At 42.9% G+C, this 27,885-nt stretch overlaps 2 protein-coding genes and 1 pseudogene across 3 annotated transcripts; 1 reads left to right on the forward strand and 2 right to left on the reverse strand.

Moving 5' to 3' along the window:
- Nucleotides 1-270: 270 nt before the first annotated feature.
- LOC139417577 (guanylyl cyclase-activating protein 2-like) lies at nucleotides 271-1,234 on the reverse strand (annotated as a pseudogene).
- Nucleotides 1,235-5,252: 4,018 nt separating this feature from the next.
- LOC139416632 (serine/threonine-protein phosphatase 4 regulatory subunit 2-A-like) lies at nucleotides 5,253-11,777 on the reverse strand. 2 transcript variants are annotated; one of them, XM_071165544.1, is made up of 9 exons: nucleotides 11,547-11,777; nucleotides 11,040-11,121; nucleotides 10,589-10,759; nucleotides 10,354-10,447; nucleotides 10,107-10,144; nucleotides 8,899-8,973; nucleotides 8,456-8,596; nucleotides 8,057-8,322; nucleotides 5,253-7,906 (listed from the first exon to the last, which is right to left on the reverse strand). In XM_071165544.1, exons 1-9 carry the CDS (start codon nucleotides 11,578-11,580, stop codon nucleotides 7,557-7,559), a joined length of 1,251 nt encoding a protein of 416 aa, XP_071021645.1. In that variant the 5' UTR covers nucleotides 11,581-11,777; the 3' UTR covers nucleotides 5,253-7,556. The 2 variants fall into 2 exon arrangements, with proteins under 2 accessions (XP_071021645.1, XP_071021646.1); XM_071165545.1 differs by having other exon boundaries at nucleotides 11,040-11,149; nucleotides 11,547-11,765.
- A 7,471-nt stretch (nucleotides 11,778-19,248) lies between these two features.
- LOC139416634 (eukaryotic translation initiation factor 4E type 3) lies at nucleotides 19,249-27,854 on the forward strand. Its single transcript, XM_071165552.1, has 7 exons — nucleotides 19,249-19,788; nucleotides 21,503-21,575; nucleotides 21,752-21,846; nucleotides 21,935-21,995; nucleotides 22,116-22,182; nucleotides 26,247-26,402; nucleotides 26,513-27,854. Exons 1-7 carry the CDS (start codon nucleotides 19,625-19,627, stop codon nucleotides 26,557-26,559), a joined length of 663 nt encoding a protein of 220 aa, XP_071021653.1. The 5' UTR covers nucleotides 19,249-19,624; the 3' UTR covers nucleotides 26,560-27,854.
- The last annotated feature ends 31 nt before the right edge of the window (nucleotides 27,855-27,885 follow it).

The following is a 27,885-nucleotide window of genomic DNA, read 5'->3' on the forward strand; positions in this document are numbered from 1 at the left end:
ACAGAAACACGCAGATATGTACACATTAGGGATTTCAAAAGAGAAAACAAAGAAAGTTATGAAAGAAGCAACAAGTGATGGTGTGTGGTGTGCAGGTTATGGGGAGAGAGGGTAATACAGCAACGGTTGCCCCCTCTGCACAAGAGTCCATAGTCCCCATGGGTATGGTGGTAGTGTCAGCCACCACCTGGGCACAGGGGCAGGGCACAGGATAGCTGAAGCTGCTGGTAGATGGATTCAAATTTTGATTGAAAGAAGTCTATAAACTTATTACAGAGGTTCAGCTCCAGAGCTCTTGCGTCGCCGTACACTGATCCAGTCCCCAGGGTTGACGTCCATCTGCAGCATCTTCATCACCCACTTGTCCTTCCTGGCCCCGTCGATGAACTCATCCAAAGACAACTCCCCTGAGGGAAGACACAGTTAGCATGACTCACTAACTACTGAAACCAAACACTGTTTACAATGAGGGAAAAACATTACTAACACCCATTGTCCAATGGTCCAATTTTCCAAATACTTTAGACTGTTACACACAATAATATGTTGCACACAGTCATAAGGATATGGAATCACAGTGAGAACCTGCTAAATCATTACATTATTAAAACCACAGATCAAGCTGTCAGAGAACAGTAAGAGGGTAAAGTAAGCGTCCTCACCATCATATATGTATGGGATATTATAACTGTATTTTACACTAATCTTTGAACGTCTGTTACCTCTACAATCTCCAGCAGCTCTGTCTTGTCAATGCAGCCACTTCCATCTTTGTCGTACATTTTGAAAGTCCATTTCAGTTTATGTTCCAACTTGCTCCTCAAGACCAGGTTCAAGGCTGCAACATACTGTAGAAAATCAATTGTATTGTCCTGCAAAGGAAAGAAATTATAAAATAATTTTATGATACTCATCAAGAAATACAGAAATGAAGAGAAAGTGATGTTCAACAGTTATCACTTGAAGGACATGTGGACACTGTGGCCCTCAAAGGCCCCCATCAGATGACTGTAATCTGTAGGCTACTCACTCCGTTCTTGTCAAATGCGCGAAACATATTCTCAATATAATCGGTAGCATTCTTGTTGTTAGTAACACCGAAGAAGCTCTTGAACTCGTGCATGAAGAGTGTTCCACTTGGGAACTCCACCACAAACTTCTTATACCAGTCCTGCAGCTCTGCAACATCAATTTCCTGGTCTGAATCACTCTCCTCACTCAGTCGCTGACCCATCAAATCAAATTTTATTTGTCACATACACATGGTTAGCAGATGTTAATGCGAGTGTAGCGAAATGCTTGTGCTAATCTAACCTAACAATTCCACAACTACCTTATGCACACAAGTGTAAAGGGATGAAGAATATGTACATAAAAATATATGAATGAGTGATGGTACAGAACGGCATAGGCAAGATGCAGTAGCTGGTATTGAGTACAGTATATACATATGAGATAATGTAGGGTATGTAAACATAAAAGTGGCGTTGTTTAAAGTGGCTAGTGATACATGTATTACATAAAGATGGCAAGATGCAGTAGATGGTATAGGGTACAGTATATACATATGAGATGAGTAATGTAGGGTATGTAAACATTATATTAAGTGGCATTGTTTAAAGTGGCTAGTGATACATTTTTACATCAATTTTTTTCATTATTAAAGTGACTGGAGTTGAGTCAGTATGTTGGCTGTAGCCACTCTATGTTAGTGGTGGCTGTTTAACAGTCTGATGGCCTTGAGATAGAAGCTGTTTTTCAGTCTTTCGGTCCCTGCTTTGATACACCTGTACTGACCTCGCCTTCTGGATGATAGCGGGGTGAACAGGCAGTGGCTCGGGTGGTTGTTGTCCTTGATGATCTTTAAGTCCTTCCTGTGACATTGGGTGGTGTAGGTGTCCTGGAGGGCAGGTAGTTTGCCCCTGGTGAGGCGTTGTGCAGACCTCACTGCCCTCTGGAGAGCCTTACGGTATGTGGGTGGAGCAGTTGCCGTACCAGGCGGTGATACAGCCCGACAGGATGCTCTCGATTGTGCATCTGTAAAAGTTTGCGAGTGCTTTTGGTGACAAGCCGAATTTCTTCAACCTCCTGAGGTTGAAGAGGCGCTGCTGAAGTCCACGATCATCTCCTTTGTTTTGTTGACGTTGAGTGTGAGGTTATCTTCCCTCACCTCTGGTAATCAAGCCTACCACTGTAGTGTTGTCTGCAAACTTGATGATTGAGTTGGAGGCGTGCATGGCCACGCAGTCGTGGGTGAACAGGGAGTACAGGAGAGGGCTCAGAACGCACCCTTGTTTGTGTGGCCCCAGTGTTGAGGATCAGCGGGGTGGAGATGTTACCTACCCTCACCACCTGGGGGCGGCCCATCAGGAAATTCAGTATCCAGTTGCACAGGGTGGGGTCGAGACCCAGGGTCTCAAGCTTGATGATGAGTTTGGAGGGTACTATGGTGTTAAATTCCTCTTGTCCAGATGGGTTAGGGCAGTGTGGTTGCGATTGCGTCGTCTGTGGACCTATTGGGGCGGTAAGCAAATTGGAGTGGGTCTAGGGTGTCAGGTAGGGTGGAGGTGATATGGTATCACAGAAATAGTTCTCAAATACTGTGATGAGACTCTTTAGTTGAAGGTGTTGTCGCTCATGTTTGATTGGACTCCTTAGTTGAAGAAGTTGTCTCTCATGGTTGAAAGTTCCACATATGATTTTGCTCTTCCAACTATTAATTTCCATCACAACTGCAACTTTTTAATCAGTCCACTGTGTCTGTACTATTACTGAAAAAATATATATATTTCCATAAAGGTACCACACATAAACAAAAACACTGCGGACAGAAACAGTGAGTTACTTACTATATTACCCCTTGTCTGACAATTCTCCACTGATGGTAGAGACTGGGCAAGGACTGATAAAAGGAAGAGCCCTTGACTTGACATTTTTCTTTGATCATGGTAATAGTGTGACATGAGGAAATTGAAATCAGCATACAAGTCATTGTGGAAAAGGTACAAGGCCAGTTTCTCAGACCCAGACCCAGTTTAGTCCTGGACTAAAATGCACTTTCAATGGAAACTATGTCGTGGAAATTTCCTCTATTTACCAGATCATGAGAGCAAACCACACACAAGTCACAGTTAGTTATCACAAAGTCCATCTTTAATTATGTGAGCTCTATCACAACCTTGTGACTCTCAGATCAATTCAGTGTCTATCAATTAATTCTCTGAGAGTCCCTCACACATTGTTACTGAGATCCTTTATAGCAAAGACACACATATCCAGACAGCATAGGCATAATTTATCGTTCAGCTTTGTCTCCTAAACTATGTTCTTTTCTCAAACTCAGAACCATAAACCAATCCTCCATATCAACAGGCATATATCAAATCCATCCTATCTTGACAAGATCACAGAGACACACTGACTGGCACACAGACATTGTGGAGCCAAGAGATACACGCTTGACCTCTCCCCTCTCTCCGGCCCAAGCAACTTAGTCTTGACATAGAACAGATACTGCAACCCTGCCACAGTATTATACAAAAATAACATTCTGATGAGAAGTAACTTACAAACAAACATATGATGAATATAAAACATCTTACCTATGTTACCAACCAATTCTGATTATTCCCCAACAACTATCAATTGAAAATGAATTTTTTTCATCCAGGACTAGGTTTAATCAGGGTCCAGGAAACTATCCTATGTCATCTCTACAGAGAATTACATTGAGCCATATACAGGCAGGACCCAGTATATTCCCATGGTGAAATATGAAGTCCATGTCTTGCCAAAGGTTAGTTACACAATGTCCCTTAAATGGGATCCTCCTTTCTGTTTGCAAATCTGATGACTCATAAAGGCCAGGCATTTGGTAATCCCTCTTTAAGGTGATGCTATTTCTTAGGACCTTCCTTGATAACCTGTGTGACAGAATGTACATTGTCTCCGTTGCAGCATAATTATGTCATAATTACATCAACTTTATGATAAACATTTATTATTGTATTCCATGGCTCAGTAGTAGGCCTAACATTTTACCAGTTGACTGTGTCTCCAAATACCCCTTGTTATATTTTTGTATGGAAGATGTGAAAATCCTGATATCGATATGAGAAAAATTTATCAAATTTATATACACTAAAGAGACAGGTTGCAGAGGTTGGAAAAACACACTTGTGGGACTGACTGTCCTTGTTTCCTATAGTTGAACAGTGTGAAGATCTCAATTGCATTCTCCTTGTGTCCTCTCTCTTCGGCTCCTTCTCAAAACCAATTGGATCAGAAAGCCAGAGGTCCCTCCCCTCTGATCTCCGCCATTGGATTTTGAGGACGCGAGGAATATGCAATTGAGATATTCCCAGTGTGTTGACTGAACACCCCCGTCTAGCACATCTTGGCTCATGTAATCTGCTGACTAGGTGTTTCATAGGGACACAGATAAGTATCATTAGCCTGAGTGTCAAGGCCATCTGGAGATACTCTCATAACTTTCTCTGAAAATGTAGATAAGGACATAATATATTCAAAGGATGTATTCAGTTAGCAAAATTTACTTGAAAAACGTACTGATACAAATTAAGCAAACCCCACACTTAAAATGTTAGCATTTATTGCTTCATATGAATACTGTGCTGAAAGCCAATCATTCAATTTACAGAGATGTCAATCGGTTTCACAAAGGCAGTGAACACATATTACAATCTACAAAATCTACTTTACAGAAATGTTTATCCTAATATATAAAAAAAGACAGTTGCAGAAACTGGTAAAGATATGGCAGCCAGTAAACTCTCAAAATAAAATCAAACAAAATTATTGTGATCAATGACATTTAGTGCTGATATTGACATTTCAATTTGACAAATGTAATTTTATTGAATTTAAAAGATTGTGAGAACTAAAGTAAACCATGTTTTCTTACCATTTGAGTAAATCGGACACAAAAACTGACAGTAACTGTGGTCAACAAACAAAACCATTCACTCAATACTGTCAGACAACAGAAATCAGGAAATTGGCAATATTATTGTCTGATGTTTTGGAAGACTTAGCAACAGGTGAGAAGGTAGAGAACGGTGAGATAGAGTGCTCCTGGAATGTTTAGAGCAATTTGTTCACAGCTATACAGTGCTGTCAGAAAGTATTCATTCCCCTCAACCTATTCCACATTTTGTTGGGTTAAAGCCCAAATTCAATTTTCCTACACAAAATAGCCCATAATGTCAAAGTGAAAACATTTATTTTTGCAAATGTATTGAATCATAAATACATATAATTTACATAAGTATTCACACCCGAGTCAAAAACACCTTTGGTGGCGATTACAGCTTTGTGTCGTCTTGGGTACGTCTGCATCAGCTTTGCACATCTGGATTTGGGGATTTCCTCCCATTCTTCCTTGCAGATTTTCTCAAGCTCTGTTAAGTTAAATGGGAAGTGGCGGTGAACAGCAATCTTCAAGTCTTTCCATAGATTTTCAATGGGCTTTGGTTGAGCCACTCAAGGACTTTCAAACTCTTGTGCTGAAGTCATTCCAGCATTGCTTTGGCTATATGCTTGGGGTCATTCTCCTGTTGGAATGTAAATCTTCACCCCAGTCCAAGGTCATTTGCACTCTGAAGCAGGTTGTCATCAGGGATTTGACACCATTCATTGTTCGCGGTATCCTTACCAGTCTCTCAATCCCTGCCACTGAAAAGCATCCCTATAGCAAGATGCTGCTACCACCGCTATACAGTAGGGATGGTGTTAGATGGGTGATTAGCTGTGCCTGTTTCTCTCTAGACAGCGCTTTGCATTCAGACCAATTTGTTTCTCATCAGACAACAGAATCTTTTGCCTTATGCTCCATCTTTCATATGCCTTTTTGCAAACTCCAGGCCTTCCATCATGTCCCTTTTTGTTAGGAGCGGCTTCCGTCTGGCCACTCTCCCATAAAGCTCAGATTGGTGAAGTGCGCAAAGACTTCTGGCTTCTGAGAACAGCAGGATAGCTTAGTGGTTAGAGTGTTGGACTAGTAACCGGAAGGTTGCAAGTTCTAATCCCTGAGCTGACAAAGTATAAATCTGTTGTTCTGCCCCTGAACAGGCAGTTAACCCACTGTTCCTAGGCCGTCATTGAAAATAAGAATTTGTTCATAACTGACTTGCCTAGTTAAATAAAGGTAATAAAAAAAATCAAATCTGGCAGGTTCTCCCATCTCAACCAAGGAACTCTTGTTCTGTCAGAGTAGTCCTTGGGTTTAGTCACTCACCTCCCTTACCAAAGGTCTTTCTTGCCTTGGTCGGACGGCTGGGTAATTCTAGATTTTTTCAATGTCCCAATGATAGAGACCACTGTGCTCGCAAAAACTCTAAAATTGTTTTATACCCTTCCCCCAGATATATGCCTCATCACAATCGTGTCTCGGCACTCTACGGACAGTTCCTTGGACTTCATGGTAATAGTTTCTGCTTTGACATGAACTGTCAACTGTGGAACCTTATATAGACAGGTGTTTTTCTAAATCATGTCCAAACAAATTAATCAGCCACAGGTGGACTCCAATCAAGTTGTAGTGACAGCTCAAGGATGATCAAAGGAAGTTGGCTGCTCCTGAGCTCAGTTTGGTGTGACATAACAAAGGGGTGTGTATACCTTCAAGTTAGATATTTATTTCATTTTCAATCAATTTGCAAAGACTTCTAAAAATGTGTTTTCATTCTGGGTTATTGTGTGTTAACATTTAAGCTATTTTGAATTCAAGCTGTGTTATTCCCCTTATTGGGGGATATAAGTCGAGGGGTATGAATACTTTCTGAAAGCACTGTTTTGTTCAATCAGAGTGCAATAGTACATGAGGATTGGTTGCAATCCATGGTTTCGGTATGTTTACTTTGCAAGATTACCAAACTTGCAGGGCAAGGGCTTCCAGTGGTTTTATGGAACAGATGTGTGTCATGGACAATCCTTCATACTTTACATTCCAAAGTATGGACAACTACACTAGAAATTTAAACAGATGTGAACGGTAGCTTTACCAAGGGAAAACCCAAGGCATCCCACAGATCCAGAGGAGACCTTAACTGGGCCGGCCAACATGATACTTTCACCACAGATTGAGATCACAACAAACACACAGAAGTGGCTGATTCATTCCTTATGACAATATTAACCAAGCAGCTTTAAAACTGGTGTCTAAAATAGCAGTAAATATTAAAATGACAGTGATCCATGAGAGAAATAAAAACTATCAAGGTGATAAAAAAGTACAGCTGAGTCGTTTTTTTGAATGCCACAGGCTTTAAAAAAATCTAGCTGGAGGGGAACTTTAAATGATAAGTTCCAGTTTTTAAAAACGGACTGATGCGTGGCCGTCAGGAGGTGGGTGGGTCTTACAAGGCGTGAAGAGACCTGAGGGTGAAAATCCTCTGAGGCCTCACACAAAAAGCCTCCCTGTGCTGGGAGATACAGGTCCATAGTGGTACAGAGATCTCCTGGGTTTGGTACAGTGTCAATATACAGTGTAAAGTAATGTTGGGGGGGGGGGGGGGGGGGCGGCCGTTGGCCTCAGGTTAGTCCTGTTCCATGGGCTCGTCTGCAGTCTCTGAGCTTTCCGAACAGTTTTCTGCAGCAGCGCCCTCTGCCAACGACTCAGCTGTACTGCTGGGAGAGGCAGAGGGGATAGGCTCTTCACTGGGTGCTCCCTCCCCATTGCTGCTACTGCTGCTACTTACTGGGTCACTGCAATCGCCTTCCTCCTGTTCCTCTAAACTCAGATCATTCCCTGACTGAGCAAGCTGCTCCTCTGACTGGTCCATGGTGTTGTCACTCTTTAGTCTGTGGGTGGGGCCATACTCAGCCTCCCTCTCTGATGTCTCTTCCTCGTCATCAAAGGGATCTTCTGTCTGAGTACTGGAGGGCTCTGGGGGACAGAAGGCAAGAACAATAATACCATTACATCCTTCCATAAATCAATCCATTTTTAGCAATGTTATTTTTAGATTCATGTCATTTTCCCTTTCACAAATCACGTAATGTGATTTGAAAATTCCCCATTGTACAAAATACATACCATGATCGTCTGTGGTGAGCATATCAGCAGACTTATCTTTTTCTTCCTCAACAACATCTGTTGACGATTCTGGCATGTCTGATGAACTTTGGGCAGGTGCAGGACATGACATCTCCTTGTCTACCTCTTCCTCCTCTTCATCCATGTCTTTGTCAAACTTCAGCCTCTTGACTTCGTGGCTCTCTGCCTCCGTTGCATCCTCTTCCGGATGCTTGGTCTTCATCGGACTGCTCTGTGTGGCATCACTTTCCGATACCGAGGAATCACTAAAGGAAGGGTCAAAACATCAGAACCAGTTGCTCTAATTATATATATATTTCTTATAAAACATTTACATGTGGTATCAGTACATTATATTTCTGCTGACAGTAACCTGGCTTTTCACACAATGCTATTTACCTGACAACATGCTCCTCCTCTTGTTCTGTGAGTGGCTCCTTATCGTCTGTGCTGTCAGGGAGACCGTTTGTAGCCAGAGAGGTGGATAGTGATAGCTTTGGTCTGTTCAGTGGCCTTGGGGTGTCTGGTCCATTTACATTCCTACCGTAAGGAGAGGAAATAATCTCTGCATAATCTAATACTTTCATACAATCAAATGTTGTTGCAAATGAATCTATGTTGCAATTTAATTTAATTAATAACAAGGAGATTAATTCAAGCAACACTACAGTGCCACCCACTGTCTAACAATCATATTTGGTATGAGTAAATTAGTAAACCTTCTCTCCCTATGTTCAGGGATCCCTGGAAAGAAAGGTTGGGTTTAATTTGGGTTCCTTATCCCTTTATGTTTTTTAATAGCATAACTGAAAGTTAACCATTGACAATTAGGTATATCTCACCTTTCTGAATAAATAGCGGTATTGCCAGGGAACATCACTCCATTCATTCTATTTACACTGGTTGCCCCATTTTTCCTTTAAAAAGAGGCACAGCAAGTCAACAAATCTAAATGATTGTTAGCTTTAAAATGCTATACATAGCTTTTTTTTTTTTGCATTGTAATTTCAGTACATTTCCATAATATATCAGGCACTAATGGTGGAAGGATAGTGTTTCACAGTATCGCTTACCCACAGTGTTGTGATTGGCTGTGATATTCGTCTATTGATTCTGCCTGCCGGTGCGGCATCTGTTGTCAAACTAGGATAGCTGTTCTGACCTTGTGGCTGTGTTATCTAGTGGAAACTAATTTCATGGTTGCTAAAATTCTACACTGTTCTTGTAAACGTGTGAAATGGCTAGCTAGTTAGCGGGGTGCGCGCTAATAGCGTTTCAATCAGTGACGTCACTCGCTCTGAGACCTTGATGTAATTGTTTCCCTTGCTCTGCAAGGGCCTGGGCTTTTGTGGAGCAATGGGTAACGTTGCTTCAAGGGTGACTTGTCGATGTGTGCAGGGGGTCCCTGGTTCGAGCCAAGGTAGGGTCGAGGAGAGGGACGAAAGCAGTATTGTTACATTCGCTCAATTTCTGTGAGAAAACAAGCACAATAATGTAGGGAATCATTGTACCATCTAAATCAATAACAACAAAAATCTTATTTTCAGCTGTTTGAAGAGGGTGAACCAAAACAAAAAAAGTTACTTTCGTTTTTTGGTCCACCAGCTTCAAACAGCTGTAAATATGATTTTTGTTGTTGCTGAAAATACGTTTCACAGCGATTTAGATGGTACAATGATTACCTACAATATTGAGTGCTTGTTTTCTCACATAAGTGGAAATTGAGCGAACAGTGTAGAATTTTAGCAACCAGGAAATTAGCCATTTCCACTAGATAACACAGCCAACGTCAGAAAGGCTTTCCCAGTTTGACAAAAGATGCCGCACTGGCGGAAGAAATCAACAAGTGAATATCACAGTGAATCAAAATGCAACACTGTAATACTTTGAAACACTATCATTCCACTATTAGCCACCGATATTTTCTGTAATTAGAAGATAGATCCTGTGTACATTAGCACCTTTTAAGTATATTTTGCTATATATAAAAATAAAAATAAATTAGGTTTAAGCTAAAGGGGTAGGTAGAGAAACATGACAGAATACTTACTCTGACGTAGGACACACACAGCTGACCACCATCACATTCTGCAAAACATAAACACCATCAATCCCCAAGCGTTTATATTAATACAAGCAATTCTAACTTGTTTATAAAAAATTAAACTGGGCCATGCAAGAATACATTACTCAACACAAGGACATGTATATGTGACATAGGTATTCTTACTAGGCTTAATACCCTCATTCAAACACCCATTACAAGTAATGATGTCAGTAGAAGTGACGATACTTACCTTCTCCACTCCCCTGAGGAACTTGTCTGTTCCTGTGTAGTTTCTCTTTGGCTCAGTCAGTAACTCACACAGACGCTGGATGGTGAACGGAATCCTGGAAAAATATGGATTTGTCAAGAAGGTATACTTTCCTCACCGTGGCTGTATACTAGGGCTACACAAAGACCTACTGGTAAAACAAGAAAAAGGGTCATTTTATTAGACGTTTCAGCACAGTTTAGTAGAGGATACTCACCCGTTGTATCCTTCTACGATTTTGAGAATCCTCTCCTTCATCTCTTCAAACGGAATGTACTCCACATTAGGATTGGCTGGCCCTCGCTGGTCTGGTGTCGAGGCTCTGAAGTCATCCATTACCTTCTCAAGTTTAAACAGGAAATAACTTTTGAACTGTGACCATGAAATCCTGGAAAAGATGAGACCAAAAAGTTATCCTCTCTAGATCAGACACCTTGTAACCTATCCAACAGAGATGCAGCCTTGATGCTGTGATAACTACCAGTCTTGGGACCACACAATCATGTCTCCACAAACAACTTTGGATTTGGTAGCATATCGTGATTTCTGGAATATGACTATCCACGAGTTGTAATTTACCAGTCGTTTTATTTATATCCTGTATTGACACATTGTCTTCTCCTTAGAAAAGTGGCTGGCACCGTTGGGATCATTTATCAGACACTCACATCGTTTCTCCCGTTTTGGCGACATGACACAGAAATTGATCCAGGGCAGGGCAGGCATCTTTCTTCCCTTTCTTCTCGAAGTCTGAACGTAGATGCATGAAAATAGGAAACTATTTCAATTTCAATTTCAATTAACTGCACGGCAACCACAGCGTTAGCGATCTAACAGTACCTAGCTAGAAAACTAATTAACCATCCATGGCCAACAAACTAGGTTACAGCGACCGGATAACTATGTAACTACAATGTGGGTAAAATAGCTTCAACACAATACACCTATTCACATACGTTTTGAATTATACAAGTACAGTAACGTTATCTAAATAAAATAGGCCTAGCGCGAGTTAGCTAGCTAACAATTTCGACTGATAGCCACAAGCTAGCTAGCCAAGTTAGCCGTCCAACGAGTATAATATATGCAGCTACTTAACGTTACGCTTGTAAATTCAAATGTAGCTGGTTAATCGTGTACATATACGGAAAATCAGCAAACGCGAGTTGACTTACCCGTAAAACCCTCCAAAAGTGTGTCGATTTCCATGGTTGTAACGTAAGCTATTTTATGGCAACCGAAGTCCCCTACACACCAGCGACAGGAAATCAGAAAAAGCTAGCTACCGCTAGCTAGCAACAATGCATCCCAGTGAGTTTATGGCGCCGTTTGACTCACACTTGCAGGCTAACGTTAGCTACCCACACAACTGGGCATGTCCAGTCAGAGTATGTCTGGCAAACCGGCCTTCTGCTTTGGGATTGGTTTGACGGATCGCATCCAACTTTTAAGGTGCGTTCCCCGCCACCTACTGTACTGGAGTGTGAGGCCAGTCACAGCCTACCTACATTAAATTATCTACGATAGTCCTGTTCCTCTAAGAAAGTGAAATAGAGCCCTAAACACCCAAATCTTAACCCCGTCGAGCCTCTCTAACCCTTTCACACAATCTCTCCCTATCTACATAATGCAGTTCACAAAATATCAACACATGCTCAACCGTTTCCTCCACTAAACACTCACCACACAGACCTGTTTCATGTCTCCCAATCATCCACAGCATGGCATTCAAACCTGTCTGCCCAGACCATCGTCTACTCCACAGAACTTTCTCTCTCCTACATCCCATACTCCCCACCTCTTCCTTTAATGATCGATGCACGGGATAAAATCCCTTACAAAAAAATATTGCTGTTTTGTGATTACTGAATAACTGCAATGTACTGCAGTTATACTGCACTGTAACAGCAGTTACACTTCAAAGTTACTGCAGTAAAAATAACGGTGTTCTTTTGGACGCAGTATTATTAGCATACTGCAGTTATACTGCATTTTAACTACAGTTATACTACAGCGTACTGCAGTTATACTGCACGCTGACTGCACATTTTTTTGTAAGGGATTGCCTCCCCTTACTACTAGCATCCCACTCCCTTTTTGCTAAAGATCGAGGCCTTTGCCCGGATCAAGAACTTGTCTTCCCTGCGGACCAGTGGGACCTGAATATCTAGCCCCTCTCTCCTCACTACCACCACTCCCATCCTCTCCAATGAAATAAAATACAATTTCAAAAAATTGTCAAATGCACCGAATACAACAGGTATAGACTTTACAGTGAAATGCTTACTTCCAAGCCCTTAACCAACTATGCAGTTTTAAGAAAATACCACAAAAAAAGTAAGAGACAAGAATAACAAATAATTAAAGAGCAACAGCAAATAACAAAACGGGGCTATATACAGGGGGTACCTGTCATGTATTGTCATATTATGTCTTGTTCCTGTTCTTTTCCTCACTCTCTCTCTCACACCCTCTGCTGGTCGTATTAGGTTACCTTCTCTTCCTCTCCTTACCCAGCTGCTCCTCATCTTCTCTAACTACCTCGTTCACCCTTTTCCCACCTGTTCCCTTTTTCCCTCTGATTAGGTCTCTATTTCTCTCTCTGTTCCTGCTTCTGTCTTTGTCAGATTCTCGTTTGAGTTTCTCATGCCAGAACCAAACTATCGTCTCGTTTGCTTCACCCTTGTCCTGTCCTGTCGGAATCTGCCTGTTCATCTGATGCTACGTGTGATCAGGTACCTCTGTCCTCTACGACCCGCGCCTACCCAGAGAGACCAGCAGTCTGTCGCCGCTAACCCAGCTATTCTCCTCTGCTGCTAGAAGGGGAACTCTTCTGTGAATATCAGAAGGACTTTATGATTTATTTGTCGCCCTCTCTGCGGGTTGTTTATTTTGCCATTATATACATTTGAAGAGGATCTATGTCTTACCTGTGTTTTGACATTAAAGGACTCTGTTTTTGTTAAACCGCTTTTGGGTCCTCACTCACGTGCATAACAGAAGAATCTGACCAAGAATGGACCCAGCGACTTCGGATCCTCTCCACTTAGCCGTCGAGATCCAGGGAGCGATGCTAGGCAGACACGAGCAGGAATTGTCTGCTGCTCGACATGCCGTTGAGACCCTGGCCGCCCAAGTCTCCAACCTCACAGAACAGATTCACCATCTCCGCCTCGATCCACCGGCCACTTCCAGGGCTTTCGAATCTCCGGAGCCCAGAATCAATAACCCGCCGTGTTACTCTGGGGAGCCCACTGAATGCCGCTCGTTCCTCACCCAGTGTGATATTGTGTTTTCTCTCCAGCCCAACACTTACTCCAGGACCGGTGTGACAGTTCGTTGTCGAGGTTGACGCGTCAGAGGTGGGCGTGGGAGCCATTCTTTCTCAGCGCTCCCTCTCTGACGACAAGGTCCACCCTTGCGCGTATTTTTCTCATCGCCTGTCGCCGTCGGAACGTAACTATGATGTGGGTAACCGCGAACTGCTCGCCATCCGCTTAGCCCTAGGCGAATGGCGACAGTGGTTGGAGGACCGTTCCTTTTGTCGTTTGGACTGACCATAGGAACCTTGAGTACATCCGTTCTGCCAAACGACTTAATGCACGTCAGGCTCGTTGGGCGCTGTTTTTCGCTCGTTTCGAGTTCGTAATTTCTTATCGTCCGGGCTCTAAGAACACCAAGCCTGATGCTTTATCTCGTCTCTTCAGTTCTTCAGTAGCGTCCACTGACCCCGAGGGGATTCTCCCTGAGGGGCGTGTTGTCGGGTTGACTGTCTGGGGAATTGAGAGGCAGGTAAAGCAAGCACTCACTCACACTCCGTCGCCGCGCGCTTGTCCTAGGAACCTTCTTTTCGTTCCCGTTCCTACTCGTCTGGCCGTTCTTCAGTGGGCTCACTCTGCCAAGTTAGCCGGCCACCCCGGCGTTCGGGGTACGCTTGCTTCCATTCGCCAGCGTTTTTGGTGGCCCACTCGGGAGCATGACACGCGTCGTTTCGTGGCTGCTTGTTCGGTCTGCACGCAGACTAAGTCCGGTAACTCCCCTCCTGCCGGCCGTCTCAGACCGCTTCCCATTCCCTCTCGACCGTGGTCTCACATCGCCTTAGATTTTATCACCGGACTGCCTTTGTCAGCGGGGAAGACTGTTATTCTTACGGTTGTCGATAGGTTCTCTAAGGCGGTTCATTTTATTCCCCTCGCTAAGCTCCCTTCTGCTAAAGAGACGGCACAAATCATCATCGAGAATGTTTTCAGAATTCATGGCCTTCCGTCAGAAGTCGTTTCGGACAGGGGTCCGCAATTCACGTCTCAATTTTGGAGGGAGTTTTGCCGTTTGATTGGGGCTTCCGTCAGTCTCTCTTCCGGCTTTCACCCCCAGTCTAACGGTCAAGCAGAACGGGCCAATCAGACTATTGGTCGCATCTTACGCAGTCTTTCTTTTCGTAACCCTGCGTCTTGGTCAGAACAGCTCCCCTGGGCAGAATACGCCCACAACTCGCTTCCTTCGTCTGCGACCGGGCTATCTCCTTTTCAGAGTAGCCTCGGGTACCAGCCTCCGGTGTTCTCGTCTCAGTTCGCAGAGTCCAGTGTCCCCTCCGCTCAGGCTTTTGTCCAACGTTGCGAGCGCACCTGGAAGAGGGTCAGGTCTGCACTTTGCCGTTATAGGGCGCAGACTGTGAGAGCCGCTAATAAGCGTAGAACTAAGAGTCCTAGATATTGTCGCGGTCAGAGAGTTTGGCTCTCCACTCAGAACCTTCCCCTTAAGACAGCTTCTCGCAAGTTGACCCTGCGGTTCATTGGTCCGTTCCGTATTTCTCAGATCATTAATCCTGTCGCAGTGCGACTTCTTCTTCCGCGATATCTTCGTCGCGTCCACCCGGTCTTCCATGTCTCCTGTGTTAAGCCCGTTCTTCGCGCCCCAGCTCGTCTTCCCCCCCCCCCATCCTTGTCGAGGGCGCACCTATCTACAGGGTCCGTAAGATTTTGGACATGCGTCCTCGGGGCCGTGGTCATCAGTACCTAGTGGATTGGGAGGGGTACGGTCCTGAGGAAAGGAGTTGGGTTCCCTCTCGGGACGTGCTGGACCGTTCGCTGATCGATGATTTCCTCCGTTGCCACCAGGTTTCCTCCTCGAGTGCGCCAGGAGGCGCTCGGTGAGATGGAGGGTACTGTCATGTATTGTCATATTATGTCTTGTTCCTGTTCTTTCTTTTCACTCCGTCTCCCTCTGCTGGTCGTATTAGGTTACCTTCTCTTCCTCTCCTTACCCAGCTGCTCCTCATCTTCTCTAACTACCTCGTTCACCCTTTTCCCACCTGTTCCCTTTTTCCCTCTGATTAGGTCTCTATTTCTCTCTCTGTTCCTGCTTCTGTCTTTGTCAGATTCTCGTTTGAGTTTCTCATGCCAGAACCAAACTATCGTCTCGTTTGCTTCACCCTTGTCCTGTCCTGTCGGAATCTGCCTGTTCATCTGATGCTACGTGTGATCAGGTACCTCTGTCCTCTACGACCCGCGCCTACCCAGAGAGACCAGCAGTCTGTCGCCGCTAACCCAGCTATTCTCCTCTGCTGCTAGAAGAGGAACTCTTCTGTGAATATCAGAAGGACTTTATGATTTATTTGTCGCCCTCTCTGCGGGTTGTTTATTTTGCCATTATATACATTTGAAGAGGATCTATGTCTTACCTGTGTTTTGACATTAAAGGACTCTGTTTTTGTTAAACTGCTTTTGGGTCCTCACTCACGTGCATAACAGTACCGGTACAGAGTCAATGTGTCAATGTGCGGGGGCACCGGTGTCGAGGTAATTATGTTCATGTAGGTAGAGTTATTAAAGTGACTATGCATAGATAATAACAGAGGCTAGCAGCAGCGTGGGGGGAGGAGGGGGGGGGGGGGCAATGCAAATAGTCTGGGTAGCCATTTGATTAGCTGTTCAGGAGTTTTATGGCTTGGGGGTAGAAGCTGTTTAGAAGCCTCTTGTACCTAAACTTGATGCTCCGGTACCATTTTCCCCTGCTGTAACAGAATGAACAGTCTGTGGCTGGAGTTTTTGACAATTTTTAGGGCCTTCCTCTGACACCGCCTGGTATAGAGGTCCTGGATGGCAGGAAGCTTGGCCCCAGTGATGTACTGGGCCGTACGCACTACCTCTGTAGTGCCTTGCGGTCGAAGGCCGAACAGTTACCATACCAGGCAGTGATGCAACCCGTCAGGATTCTCTCGAAGGTGCAGCTGTAAAACCTTTGAGGATCTGAGGACCCATACCAAGTCTTTTCAGCCTCCTGGCGGGGAATAGGTTTTGTCATTCCCTCTTCACGACTTGGTCCAAGCATGAACTGTGCTTGGACCATGTTAGTTTGTTGGTGATGTGGACGCCAAGGAACTTGAAGCTCTCAACCTACTCCACTACAGCCCTGTTGATGAGAATGGGGACGTGCTCAGTCCTCCTTTTCCTGTAGTCCACAACCATCTCCTTTGTCTTGATCACGTTGAGTGAGAGGTTGTTGTCCTTGCACCTCACAGTCAGGTCTCTGACCTCCCTATAGGCTGTCTCATCGTTGTCGATGATCAGGCCTACCACTGTTGTGTCATCAGCAAATGATAGTGTTGGAGCCGTGCCTGGCCATGCAGTCATGAGTGAACATGGAGTACAGGAAGGGACTGAGCACGCACCCTTGAGGGGCCCTCGTGTTGAGGATCATCGTAGCGGATGTGTTGTTACCTACCCTTACCACTTGGGGGCAGCCCATCAGGAAGTCCAGGATCCAGTTGCAGAGGGAGGTGTTTAGTCCCAGGGTCCTTAGCTTAGTGATGCGCTTTGAGGGCACTATGTTGTTGAACGCTGAGCTGTAGTCAATGAATAGCATTCTTATAGGTGTTCCTTTTGTCCAGGAGGGAAAGGGCAGTGAGGAGTGCAATAGAGATTGCGTCATCTGTGGATCTGTTGGTGCAGTATGCAAATTGAGTGGGTCTAGGGTTTCTGGGATAATGGTGTTGATGTGAGCCATGACCAGTTTTTCAACGCATTTCATGGCTACAGATGTGAGTGCTACGGGTCTGTAGTCATTTAGGCAGGTTACCTTCGTGTTCTTGGACACAGGGACTATGGAGGTTTGCTTGAAACATGTTGCTATTACAGACTCAGACAGGGGGAAGTTGAAAATGCCAGTGAAGACATTTGCCAGTTGGTCAGCGCATGCTCGGAGTACACATCCTGGTAATCCATCTGGCCCAGCAGCCTTGTGAATGTTGACCTGTTTAAAGGTCTTACTCACATCGGCTGTGGAGAGCGTGATCACACAGTCGTCTGGAACAGCTGATGCTCTCATGCATGTTTCAGTGTTAATTGCCTCGAAGCGAGCATAGAATTCATTTAGTTCGTCTGGTAGGCTCGTGTCACTGGGCAGCTCTCGGCTGTGCTTCCCTTTGGAATCTGTAATAGTTTGCAAGCCCTGCCATATCCGACAAGCATCGGAGCCGGTGTGGTACAATTCGATCTGAGTCCTGTATTGATTCTTTGCCTGTTTAATGGTTCGTCGGAGGGCATAGCAGGATTTCTTATAAGCCTCCGGGTTAGAGTCCCGCTACTTGAAAGTGGCAGCTCTACCCTTTAGCTCAGTGCAAATGTTGCCTGTAATCCATGGCTTCTGGTTGGGGTATGTACGTACAGTCATTGTGGGGACAACGTCCTCGATGCACTTATTGATAAAGCCATTGACTGATGTGGTGTACTCCTCAATGCCATTGGAAGAATCCCAGAACATTTCCAGTCTGTGCTAGCAAAACAGTCCTGTAGTTTAACATCTGCTTCATCTGACCACTTTTTTATTGACCGAGTCACTGGTGCTTCCTGTTTAATTTTTGCTTGTAAGCAGGAATCAGGAGAATAGAGTTATGGTCAGATTTGCCAAATGGAGGGCGAGGGAGAGCTTTGTACGTATCTCTGTGTGTGGAGTAAAGGTGGTCTATAATTATTCCCCCCCCCCCCCCCCCCCCCCCCACACACACATTTAACATTGTCATGCCCTCACCTTAGAGAGCTTTTTATGTCTCTATTTTGGCTTGGTCAGGTTGTGATTTGGGTGGGCATTCTATGTTCTTTTTTCTATGTTTTTGTATTTCTTTGTTTTGGCAGGGTAGGGTTCTCAATCAGGGACAGCTGTCTATTGTTGTCTCTGATTGGGAACCATACTTAGGTAGCTTTTTCCCACATGGTTTTTGGGGGTAGTTGTTTTCTGTTTAGTACATGAAAAATATAGATGACAACTCTCTCGGTGGATAGTGTGGTCTACAGCTGATCTTGAGGTACTATACCTCAGGGGAGCAATATCTTGAGACATTATGGGTATTGTGTAGATTGAGGGGAAACACAATTTGCACTGTATATGTACATATCAACTTACATTTCCTCGTACCCCTCCCTACACATCGACTTGGTACTGGTAGCTATCATTGCTCATTGTGTATTTATTCCTTGTGTTAGTTTTATTTTGTTGGTATTCTGCATTGTTGGGAAACGACAGTAAGTAAGCATTGTAACTGTTAGTCTACACCTTTTGTTTAGGAAGCATGTGACAATGGAAATGTATTTGATTATAAAGGACATTTATAATGTTCATTCACACATTCAATTCATCAATCTATTTTATATTGGCAGATGCAATTAACACTGAAAATATCACTGTCATGCTTAGATGTTTTAGTCTGAGTACCAGTTTGTTTAGTTTATTCTACTCTTTGCTACTCCTGTCATGATAAACTTTAGCATAATTTATACCCTGATGAAGACAGCTTGGCTGTCGAAACGTTGGTATTACATTTTTGCATCTGAGCTCCTAGAGTGTGCGGCTCTCTTTTATTTTTTATTTTCAAACTTCAACATAATGACATGGCGTTCAAGGTGTGGAATGTTAGATTAACAGACTGGTACCCATGCTGGCCATAGATGTTTAAGGTCATGATACTGATTGAATATTATGATAATTCTGGATGATTTAGACAAATGTCCATTATTGATATTTGTGTAATGGACTGTGAAAAGTAGAGAACAAATGTATTATATTCTACAGCATCGCGCCTGCCGCTTTTGGCAAGAACGTTTGGTCTGCAGACAGCAATACGTCATTTTACTGTTGTGGCGGCAGAACAGTGAAGCGACGAATGAGTCAGCAGAGTAGGCACTTCCTATACAATCAAAGGGGGAAACGAGATCTTTTAAAAAAACAATCAAATCGATAATTTTTTACAAGCAAGGAAATGGCAGTTCCTGCTGTCCCGAATCTGCAATTGAACAAAACAGTAAGTCAAAACTCCCCCGAACGTAACATCCATATCGACGAAAGAGAATTGGAGAACATCACGAACAACGATGGAAACGGCACTCTCCCATTACATTCTCCGTGGACTTTTTGGCTTGATAGGTAAGCTCACCATTTTATCATTACGTGGACTTAATGGCGATTCTTTCTATGCTTTCATGGGATGAGTTTGTCAACAAAATTGCATTTGCGATAGCTAGAAAGCCTTATTGCCAAAACAAAGGAGTAGGCCTTGCAATCAGTTATGCGTATAACGCCGCAGAAAGGCAAGATGAATACCATATTCATTATACATTATATGATTATTACACTTGACTATAAGTCTGTTTTCGCAATCACGATACATTGTTTCTTATTTCTCTGGTGATTTGATACCATGCGCACCGTTAGAACATGTTCTCAAACTCAGTCTTTGATTTATTTTAAAACTTCAGATCACTGCTTCACTGTATTTGTAAATATTATTATATTATGGGAGGTGTCCACATGACCTGCAGAAATTGGACTTTGTCTATTTTCATGAACACTGAGTGCTTGTATTGGGGCATAGTCTGTTAAAACATTGGGTTGGAGAAAGCACTTGGCCCTCTGATTTGTTGTATACATGTTTTTTTATGAAACATCGGCCTAGTGGTGAAAGTGTTTATTTCCAATCTCAAGACTAAAAGTCAAATCATAGGCTGGTCTGTTTTTGTTTAGGCTATTGCCATCCATTGACACTTTAATGTGGGCAATTTTTCTCTGTCTTGGTTTCAATTTAGATTTTTTCTAATAAAAACATGTTCATTGTGATGGATGTCACAATAATGGCCATAGATTATCATTTTGCATATACAGATATTTCCTTTCAATGTGTTTTTATTGAAATTGTATATCCGTCAATGTACTGCTCTGGCCAAGAGAACGCAGACAATTTTAAAGGGGGTCATTCTTGTTTACTGCTGGGCTAGAGTCCAGTGGAAAGGGGATTGACACCTGATCTCCGACCTGGCTGCTTTGAGCACAACCTCTTTTGGCTGAGTTATCTAGTAAGGCCTGTTTACAGAGTGGGAGGAAGGCTTGCTATAGGTACAAAACTAAACAGGTTATTTTAGGTCTGATTGCTAGATAAATTCGTTTAAATATTGATATTTTGTAGTGCTGAACGATTCCGAGTTCGGTTTCGTTTTGGGATCTTTTTAGGACTGCTAGATAGATCATGCCAGATGCGGAGTTATACATTTGTTTGAATATTGATGTTGTGATTACTAGGTCGTTTTGGAAAAAATTGTGAGTTTTCGGTTTCGATAAAATAAAATGCATTATGTGGGTTACATGCTGTAACAACACAGAATAAACAAAGTAATGGTAATGACTGTCCATTTACTTTGACTTATTGGTCTCCTGAGTGGCGCAGCCGTCTAAGGCACTGCATCTAATTTGTTAGATTCATCCAATGTCTGTCATGTTTTTGGAATACGTGATCGCGTCGTCACTGCTCCTTGTGCGCACGGAGTGCTAGTGCGCATGTGATGTTGGTCTGTACAAATCGGATGCAACCCGGATATAGACGGTTCATGAATCGGCGTAGCCTAACATGAGTCTCCAGTTTTTATTATACCACGGTGCTTGGGCCCCACAGGCTTGCTTGGCAAGAACCAACGACAACAAGCAGCTGCATGCGCAATGTATTCTGATCATTGTAGTTAAGGACCACGTTTTTTTTGCGCTTAAGTTGGATAACATGTCTCAGATCTTTCTAAAGAAACGCCATCGGTCATCGAAAAACATTTCAGTTAATCGCTCAGCACTAATGTTTTGTTTATCTTTCTTCCAGATCTTTACCAGGAACAACGGCAGCAGAATGTGAATCAGGTCTGAAAAAAATCTACACTGTGCAAACAGTTCAGGTAAGGTTTGCGTGTTAGTTGAGCGTTTTAAGATCTGCCTGCATCACATTATTATACATACATACATGTACTGTACTCTATGTTATGGCTTTGTGTTTTTCAACAATAATGCCGCAATAATATGAATTTGATAATCATGGTAAAGAACCTATTTTCCTTTGGATCTTTTTGAATAGAGCTTTTGGAGTGTGTACAACAATATACCTGGAGTATCCAGCCTACCACTGAGATGTAGCTATCACCTAATGAGAGGGGAGAGAAGACCACTCTGGTGAGCCTAACTCACCTAATTTGTACATAAACACAAGTCTATGCATAATTATATGACCTTTCATTTACTCTTGTCTTGTTTTATCCAGGGAAGAAGAGAGTAATGCAAAGGGGGGAGTTTGGAAAATGAAAGTACCCAAAGAAAGCACTGTAAGTACGATACAAGTAATCTGTTCTTTTTTTATAATTCATACAAATGTAATTTATCATGTTTGTTGAGTAAATGTGTATAGTGTTGGTTACATACTCAATGTGTCTTCATTTCCCCAGCCTGCTGTATGGAAGGAGTTACTGCTGGCCACTATTGGGGAGCAATTTACTGATTACTGTGCTTCAGGTAAGAGTGTGAAGGGAGAGAGTACATCGTGTGCAGTGTTTTTCAGACTCCAACTGTGGGTTTTGGTTTACATGGTCTGTTGTCAGCTTGTACAGTCATGTCTAATGAGTCAGTCAACCATACAGAATAACTCTGTGAAATACCATGCTCATCCAATGGTTTCTGGGCCTTCGGATGCCATCCTGTTCTACATTCCTCAGATTGTTCAGGTCCTGCGCTATGACAAGATGGGCTATGAGAGAGTACATCCAGTGGGTGGCCCAGACGTCTCAGCTCTTGGCCTGCTAGTGTTAGGGTTGCGTAAATTCGAATCTGGTATCAGGATAAATATAACAATGAGTCGCCGATTTTATACTATGTATTTTTTATTAGCTAAGTAATAAATGGCAAATGCAACTTTCGTATATACGGGCTCACTGTAATACCACGCAGGGCAGAACAGAGAACTGACAAGATGTATGTAACCAGTATTCTTTATACTGTGATAGGCCAACAGACGGGTTGGAACTATGTCTATCACAATAGAGGCTGGGCGTGGTTTAAACTTGCTCAGCCTATTGCAGGCACTCAGGCGGGTCCCCGCCTCGTTGCGCTTCTGTTGATATATGTAACTGTTGCTGTGAAGAACATCCATGCGCTCATGCTCGATACCGTTATCTCGCACCTGGCTCCTGTTATCTAACAAAAGACCGCTTGTTCTCGCAACACCCCGCTCTGAATGTGCCCCCCCCCAACTCATTGAACAGTTCCTGTCTTCATGCTACTCTGTATTTTTCCATCATGAGAAAGGCCCATGGCCCTGAAACTGTTAACAATGTTTCAAGTCAGCTATGTTGCATAACACATACATACATCCACACAAGCCAACAGCAGATAATATTCAGTCATATATATATATGGTAATGGCTATAATGTAAACACAGAATCCAACACTAGTTCATCTGGAACATGAAGACTAACATCTACCTGAATGAGGAGGCACACCACAAAGACCCTGACATCAGGGATCTTTTGGGTGAGATGATTGAGGAGATAATAGGCTCTGTCTGGTGCAGTTAAATACTACCAGAGAGAGTTTGACTTCAACAAAATCACCAACGTATCCGCCATCAAGCTCACCCCAAAGGGAGATGAGAGGAAGAGGGCATGTCTCAAAGCTGTTTGACAAGGTCTAGCAAGGCTGCTACCTGCCCAGTAACCCATAGGTCATTGTACTGGACATTGACTATGAGTCTAGAACACCCATACAAAGTGCTGCCAAGGCCCTGTACCTGGCTAAGTTTAAGGTGAAGTGTTGTGGGGTCAGTGAGCTGGAGAGGAAAGATCTGCGTTGTCAGACTGACTCCCAGGACGTGGAGCTGGGCGAAGACGTAACTTGCAGGATCGTCTGGCAGGTCGCCATCTTTAAAGTAAGATGACTGCAGACAGGACGTGCTGGCGCTCCAGATCATTTGTCTAAGAACATCTTCCAACAGGCGGGACTGGACCTGTTTTTGTTTCCCTACAGAGTGGTGGCTCCCGACCCTGGGTGTGGTGTGATCGAGTGTATCCCAGACTGTAAATCCCGTGACCAGATGGGCAGACAGACTTTGGGATGTATGAGTACTTCAGAAACCAGTATGAAGACGAGTCCACTCCACTTCCAGAAGGCGAGGCATAACTTCATCTGTAATATGGCTGCTTACACCCTGCTGCTCTTTCTGCTACAAATCAAAGATGGACACAACAGGAACATCATGCAGGACAGCAAGGGACGGCTTATCCACATCAACTTTGGCTCATGTTTGAGAGTTCTCCTGGTGGTAACCTGGGCTGGGAGCCAGACCTCAAGCTGACTGATGAGATGGTGGTGATCATGGGCGGCAAGATGGAGGCCATACCTTTCAAATGGTTTATGGAGGTGTGTCGGGGGGTACCTGGCTGTCAGGTCCTACATGGATGCAGTGGTGTCTCTAGTCACTCTGATGCTGGACTACCATGCTTCAGAGGACAGACCATCAAACTGCCCAAGCAGCAACTCAACCTCATGAGGTTGCTGCTTTCAAGGTCATCCAGATTTGCTTCCTCAGCAGCAGGAGCAAGACCTGCAATATGCTTCAGTATTACCAGATCCCATACTAATGACCTGCTGCAGTATTATCACATACTGAAGACCTGAGACCTGTCTGAATCCTTATTCTCTATATATGCAGTAACCTCTGCTTTAGACTGTCTGTAAGGTCAGAGGATGTCCTATATACAAAGTAATATCCTCGGCTTGCTGACTATCCAGCAACTTGTGCACTTTATAGATTGTTGTATTTCACCCACCTAATTGGACCCTGATCAAGAGCTGTTATACTAGAGAAATCACACTAACCAATCACACAACCTCTATCTAACTGAACTCTAATACAATCAGCAAATCTCACGGTCATCAATGTATTGATGCAATCACATACTAAGTGTGTGTCCAGTAGTCAAAAGCGATGAGTAGATCTTCTCTCGGGGGACATTTCTAATGGTGGCGCTAGTGACATCTGTCTTGAGTCAATCACATACTGTGTGTAGCTGCTCCAATGTAGTTGGGTCCGATTCAGAATAAACCAGTGTTTTGTTTACCTACTAACCTTCTAACTCTGCATGTCTCACGACCAGACCTTCTAGTAGTAATGTCTTGTATGGATTTAGTAGTGGTTTTAAACAGGTGTGTGAGATTCTGTTTGGAGACATTCTTTCTGCACAAATAAATATTTAATTTGCCTTCAACCCTGTACTTCAATCTCCTGGATTTGCTTTTAGTATGAATGGTTGCATCACCGCCAGGTATGGCCAGGTATGGCAACTGCTCGACATCTGACCATAAGGTGCTACAGAGGGCAGTCCGTACGGCCCAGTACATCACTGGGGCCAAGCTTCCTGCCATCCAGGACCTCTGTACTAGGCGGTATCAGAGGAAGTCCCAAAAAATAGTCAGACTCCAGTCACCCAAGTCATAGCCTGTTCTCTCTGCTACTGCACGGCAAGTGGTACCGGAGTGCGAAGTCTAGGACCAAAAGGCTCCTTAACAGCTTCTACCCCCAAGACATAAGACTGCTGAACAATTAATCAAATGGCCACCCGGACTATTTGATTTAGTGTCTTTACACTGCTGCTACTCGCTGTTTATTATCTATGCATAGTCACTTTACCCCTACCTACATGTAAAAATGACCATGACTAACCTGTACCCCCGCACATTGATTCAGTACTGTTATGCCCTGTATATAGCCTAGTTATTGTTATTTTATTGTTGCTTTTTATTATTTTTAGTTTATTTGGTAAATATTTTCTTAACTCTTTCTTGAACTGCATTGTTGGGTAAGGGCTTGTAAGTAAGCATTTCACGGTAACACCTGTTGTATTCCACGCATGTGACAAATAAAGTTTGATTTGGTGGTAGTGGTGATGAAGACCCCAAAAGCAATTTTTCTAAACCTTGGCACAAACAGAAGGGTAGTATTAAATGACAACTACACTCCTCTGATGTTATGCTAGATGTTATCATCTTAATGTGTGACAACATCTGAGATTGCTGTGAGTTGCGCTTCAGAAACCCTGCTCTTGTCACGCTGTATATCAACTTTCAGGCTTTATGAAGATGCTTTACTTGATTGTTTGTAAAGAGACGTAATCTTACATCTGTCTATCATTTTATATTATATGGTATGTATTTTGTTCTGAATGGATATGTTGTTATTATTAATAATTATTGTATAAGATGAAATACCCTATATGTATTACAGAGTGTGTTTGTAATATAACGTAGTCGGCTATCGGTTAAGCGCATTGGGCCAGTAACCAAAAGGTTGCTGGTTCGAATGCCTGAGCTGACTAGGTGAAAAATCTCCTGATGTGCCCTTGAGAAAGACATTTATTCTTATCCGGAGTGACTTACAGGAGAAATTAAGGTTCTGCTAAATGACTCAAAAGTTGTAAAAAGTATCACAGCTTTACAATATTCCATTATATAATTGTACTTCAAAATACTGAAGGGTATTGATGTGTTTATTTGAGAAAAATAATAATCTTTGGTTATGTTTCAGAGGATGAGGTGGTTGGTGTTAGTGTCAGCGTTCGAGACAGAGAAGATGTTGTTCAAGTCTGGAATGGAAATGCCTTTTTTGCTAACGAAGCAAACATCCTAGGAAGGATCTATGAACTTCTTCCACAGATAACTTTTAAAGCAGTATTTTATAAGCGTGAGTACTTTAAAAACAAGAGTAGAGTACGTGCTAGTTCACTCCATCAAAACAACGTAAAATGAGCCTATTGATAACTCATGAGATTAATGTGTTTGTTTCTATTTCAGCACATGAGGAGCACCATGCCTTCGAAGGAGGTCGCCCAAGACATTAGCAAGCTTTGCACATTTGACACTTTGTTGTTTTTGGTCATGGAAATTGACTGAATCTTCTGAGCTCTACTGTCTTTCATGAATGTGTTATACAATTACTTCAATTTGGGCAGACAGAAAATGTCATAGCTGGGCTTCATTTTAGGATGACTGATACATGTTCCTTAGTGTTTAGTTTTTTATACAAAAATATTTAGCTAAACCACACTTTATCTCAACTGTGCACTTTTACCAGAGCCTTTTAGTTTTCACAGTTTCCTGATCTTACATTGAATTTACATTGTTCCCTGATTCTAGAATGAATGGAGAGTATTTTCCTCAAGCCAGTATTATTCATACAGTTTTATGTGAAAATGTTGCACATTCAAATGTTTTATTTATTTGTTTTTTGGGGTTTGTAGTTTATTTTTGGCAGGGGGGGGGGATCTTAACTGTTACTGGTTGTTAGATTTGTTAAATAACACCAACTTTTTTACAAAAACTAAATCAACACTGCGTGTTACCAGATAAATGCTATAGTTTAGTTTACCCTGAGTGTTTTGGTAATCAGCAGTGGGTCATTGTACAAACACACTCAATTGTTGTTTCCGAAATGCACAACAGGCCTTTTTATTTTTTACTGTAATGAACAGGATTACTAAGCAAGGAATCTAGACTACGCCTAGATGGGTATCAGTTTTCTGAAGAATATCAATTGCACATGTCAATTGGTTCATTCTAATTTTTTTCTTCACTTTTGTGTTTATTACATTTCTATCATTAATATTGTTCTCATTTAAGTCCTACAAACTAAAAGAACCATTTTGAAATTCAAAAAACGATATGATGTATGAACTGTGCTTTGGGTTGAATGAGTACTTATCTTTACCAAAGACCTTTCTAACCCTCTCTCTCTGTCTTGTGTGTGCACAAGCATGCATGTGTGTGCATGCACCCTGCCAAGCTTTTTAAGTTTTGTAACCTGTTGGTTGTAATTGTCATCAGATGCGGTGGAGCTTCTCTGTGACTCAGGTCATCCATGTTCAAACACTAATAAGCACATTAATTAGGGACGTTTTTGTTGAAAGAAACAAATAATCGAACATAATGTAGCTGGACTTTCTGGCAGTTTTTACTATAGTGCCCAGTCAAGGTGAGATCTCAACTGATTATTAATCTTTGGAATGGTGCCTTGTGTTTTCCAAGGGTTTCAGTCTTGAAAGTTGTTTATTTTTAACATTGAACCAGTCAAAATGTAAAATCAATATTTTTGCTGATAGATTTTGAAATGTTGGAAAAATGAAATGCTAAACAATCATGCCTTGTTGTTATCTATGGTCTCTGGTGCT

Source organism: Oncorhynchus clarkii, chromosome 9 (genome assembly GCF_045791955.1).
Source record: "Oncorhynchus clarkii lewisi isolate Uvic-CL-2024 chromosome 9, UVic_Ocla_1.0, whole genome shotgun sequence".
Taxonomy (NCBI): Eukaryota; Metazoa; Chordata; class Actinopteri; order Salmoniformes; family Salmonidae; genus Oncorhynchus; species Oncorhynchus clarkii.

Excerpts from the sequence above, each read along its gene's own strand:
- LOC139416634 (XM_071165552.1), top strand. The coding sequence starts at position 19,625 with ATGGCAGTTCCTGCTGTCCCGAATCTGCAATTGAACAAAACAGTAAGT. Across the intron at positions 21,576-21,751 it reads ACACTGTGCAAACAGTTCAG|AGCTTTTGGAGTGTGTACAA; the intron begins GTAAGGTTTGCG and ends CTTTTTGAATAG. Across the intron at positions 21,847-21,934 it reads GGGGAGAGAAGACCACTCTG|GGAAGAAGAGAGTAATGCAA; the intron begins GTGAGCCTAACT and ends TGTTTTATCCAG.
- LOC139416632 (XM_071165544.1), bottom strand. The coding sequence starts at position 11,580 with ATGGAAATCGACACACTTTTGGAGGGTTTTACGG. Across the intron at positions 10,448-10,588 it reads ATCGTAGAAGGATACAACGG|GATTCCGTTCACCATCCAGC; the intron begins GTGAGTATCCTC and ends ATATTTTTCCAG. Across the intron at positions 7,907-8,056 it reads GCTCACCACAGACGATCATG|AGCCCTCCAGTACTCAGACA; the intron begins GTATGTATTTTG and ends TCTGTCCCCCAG.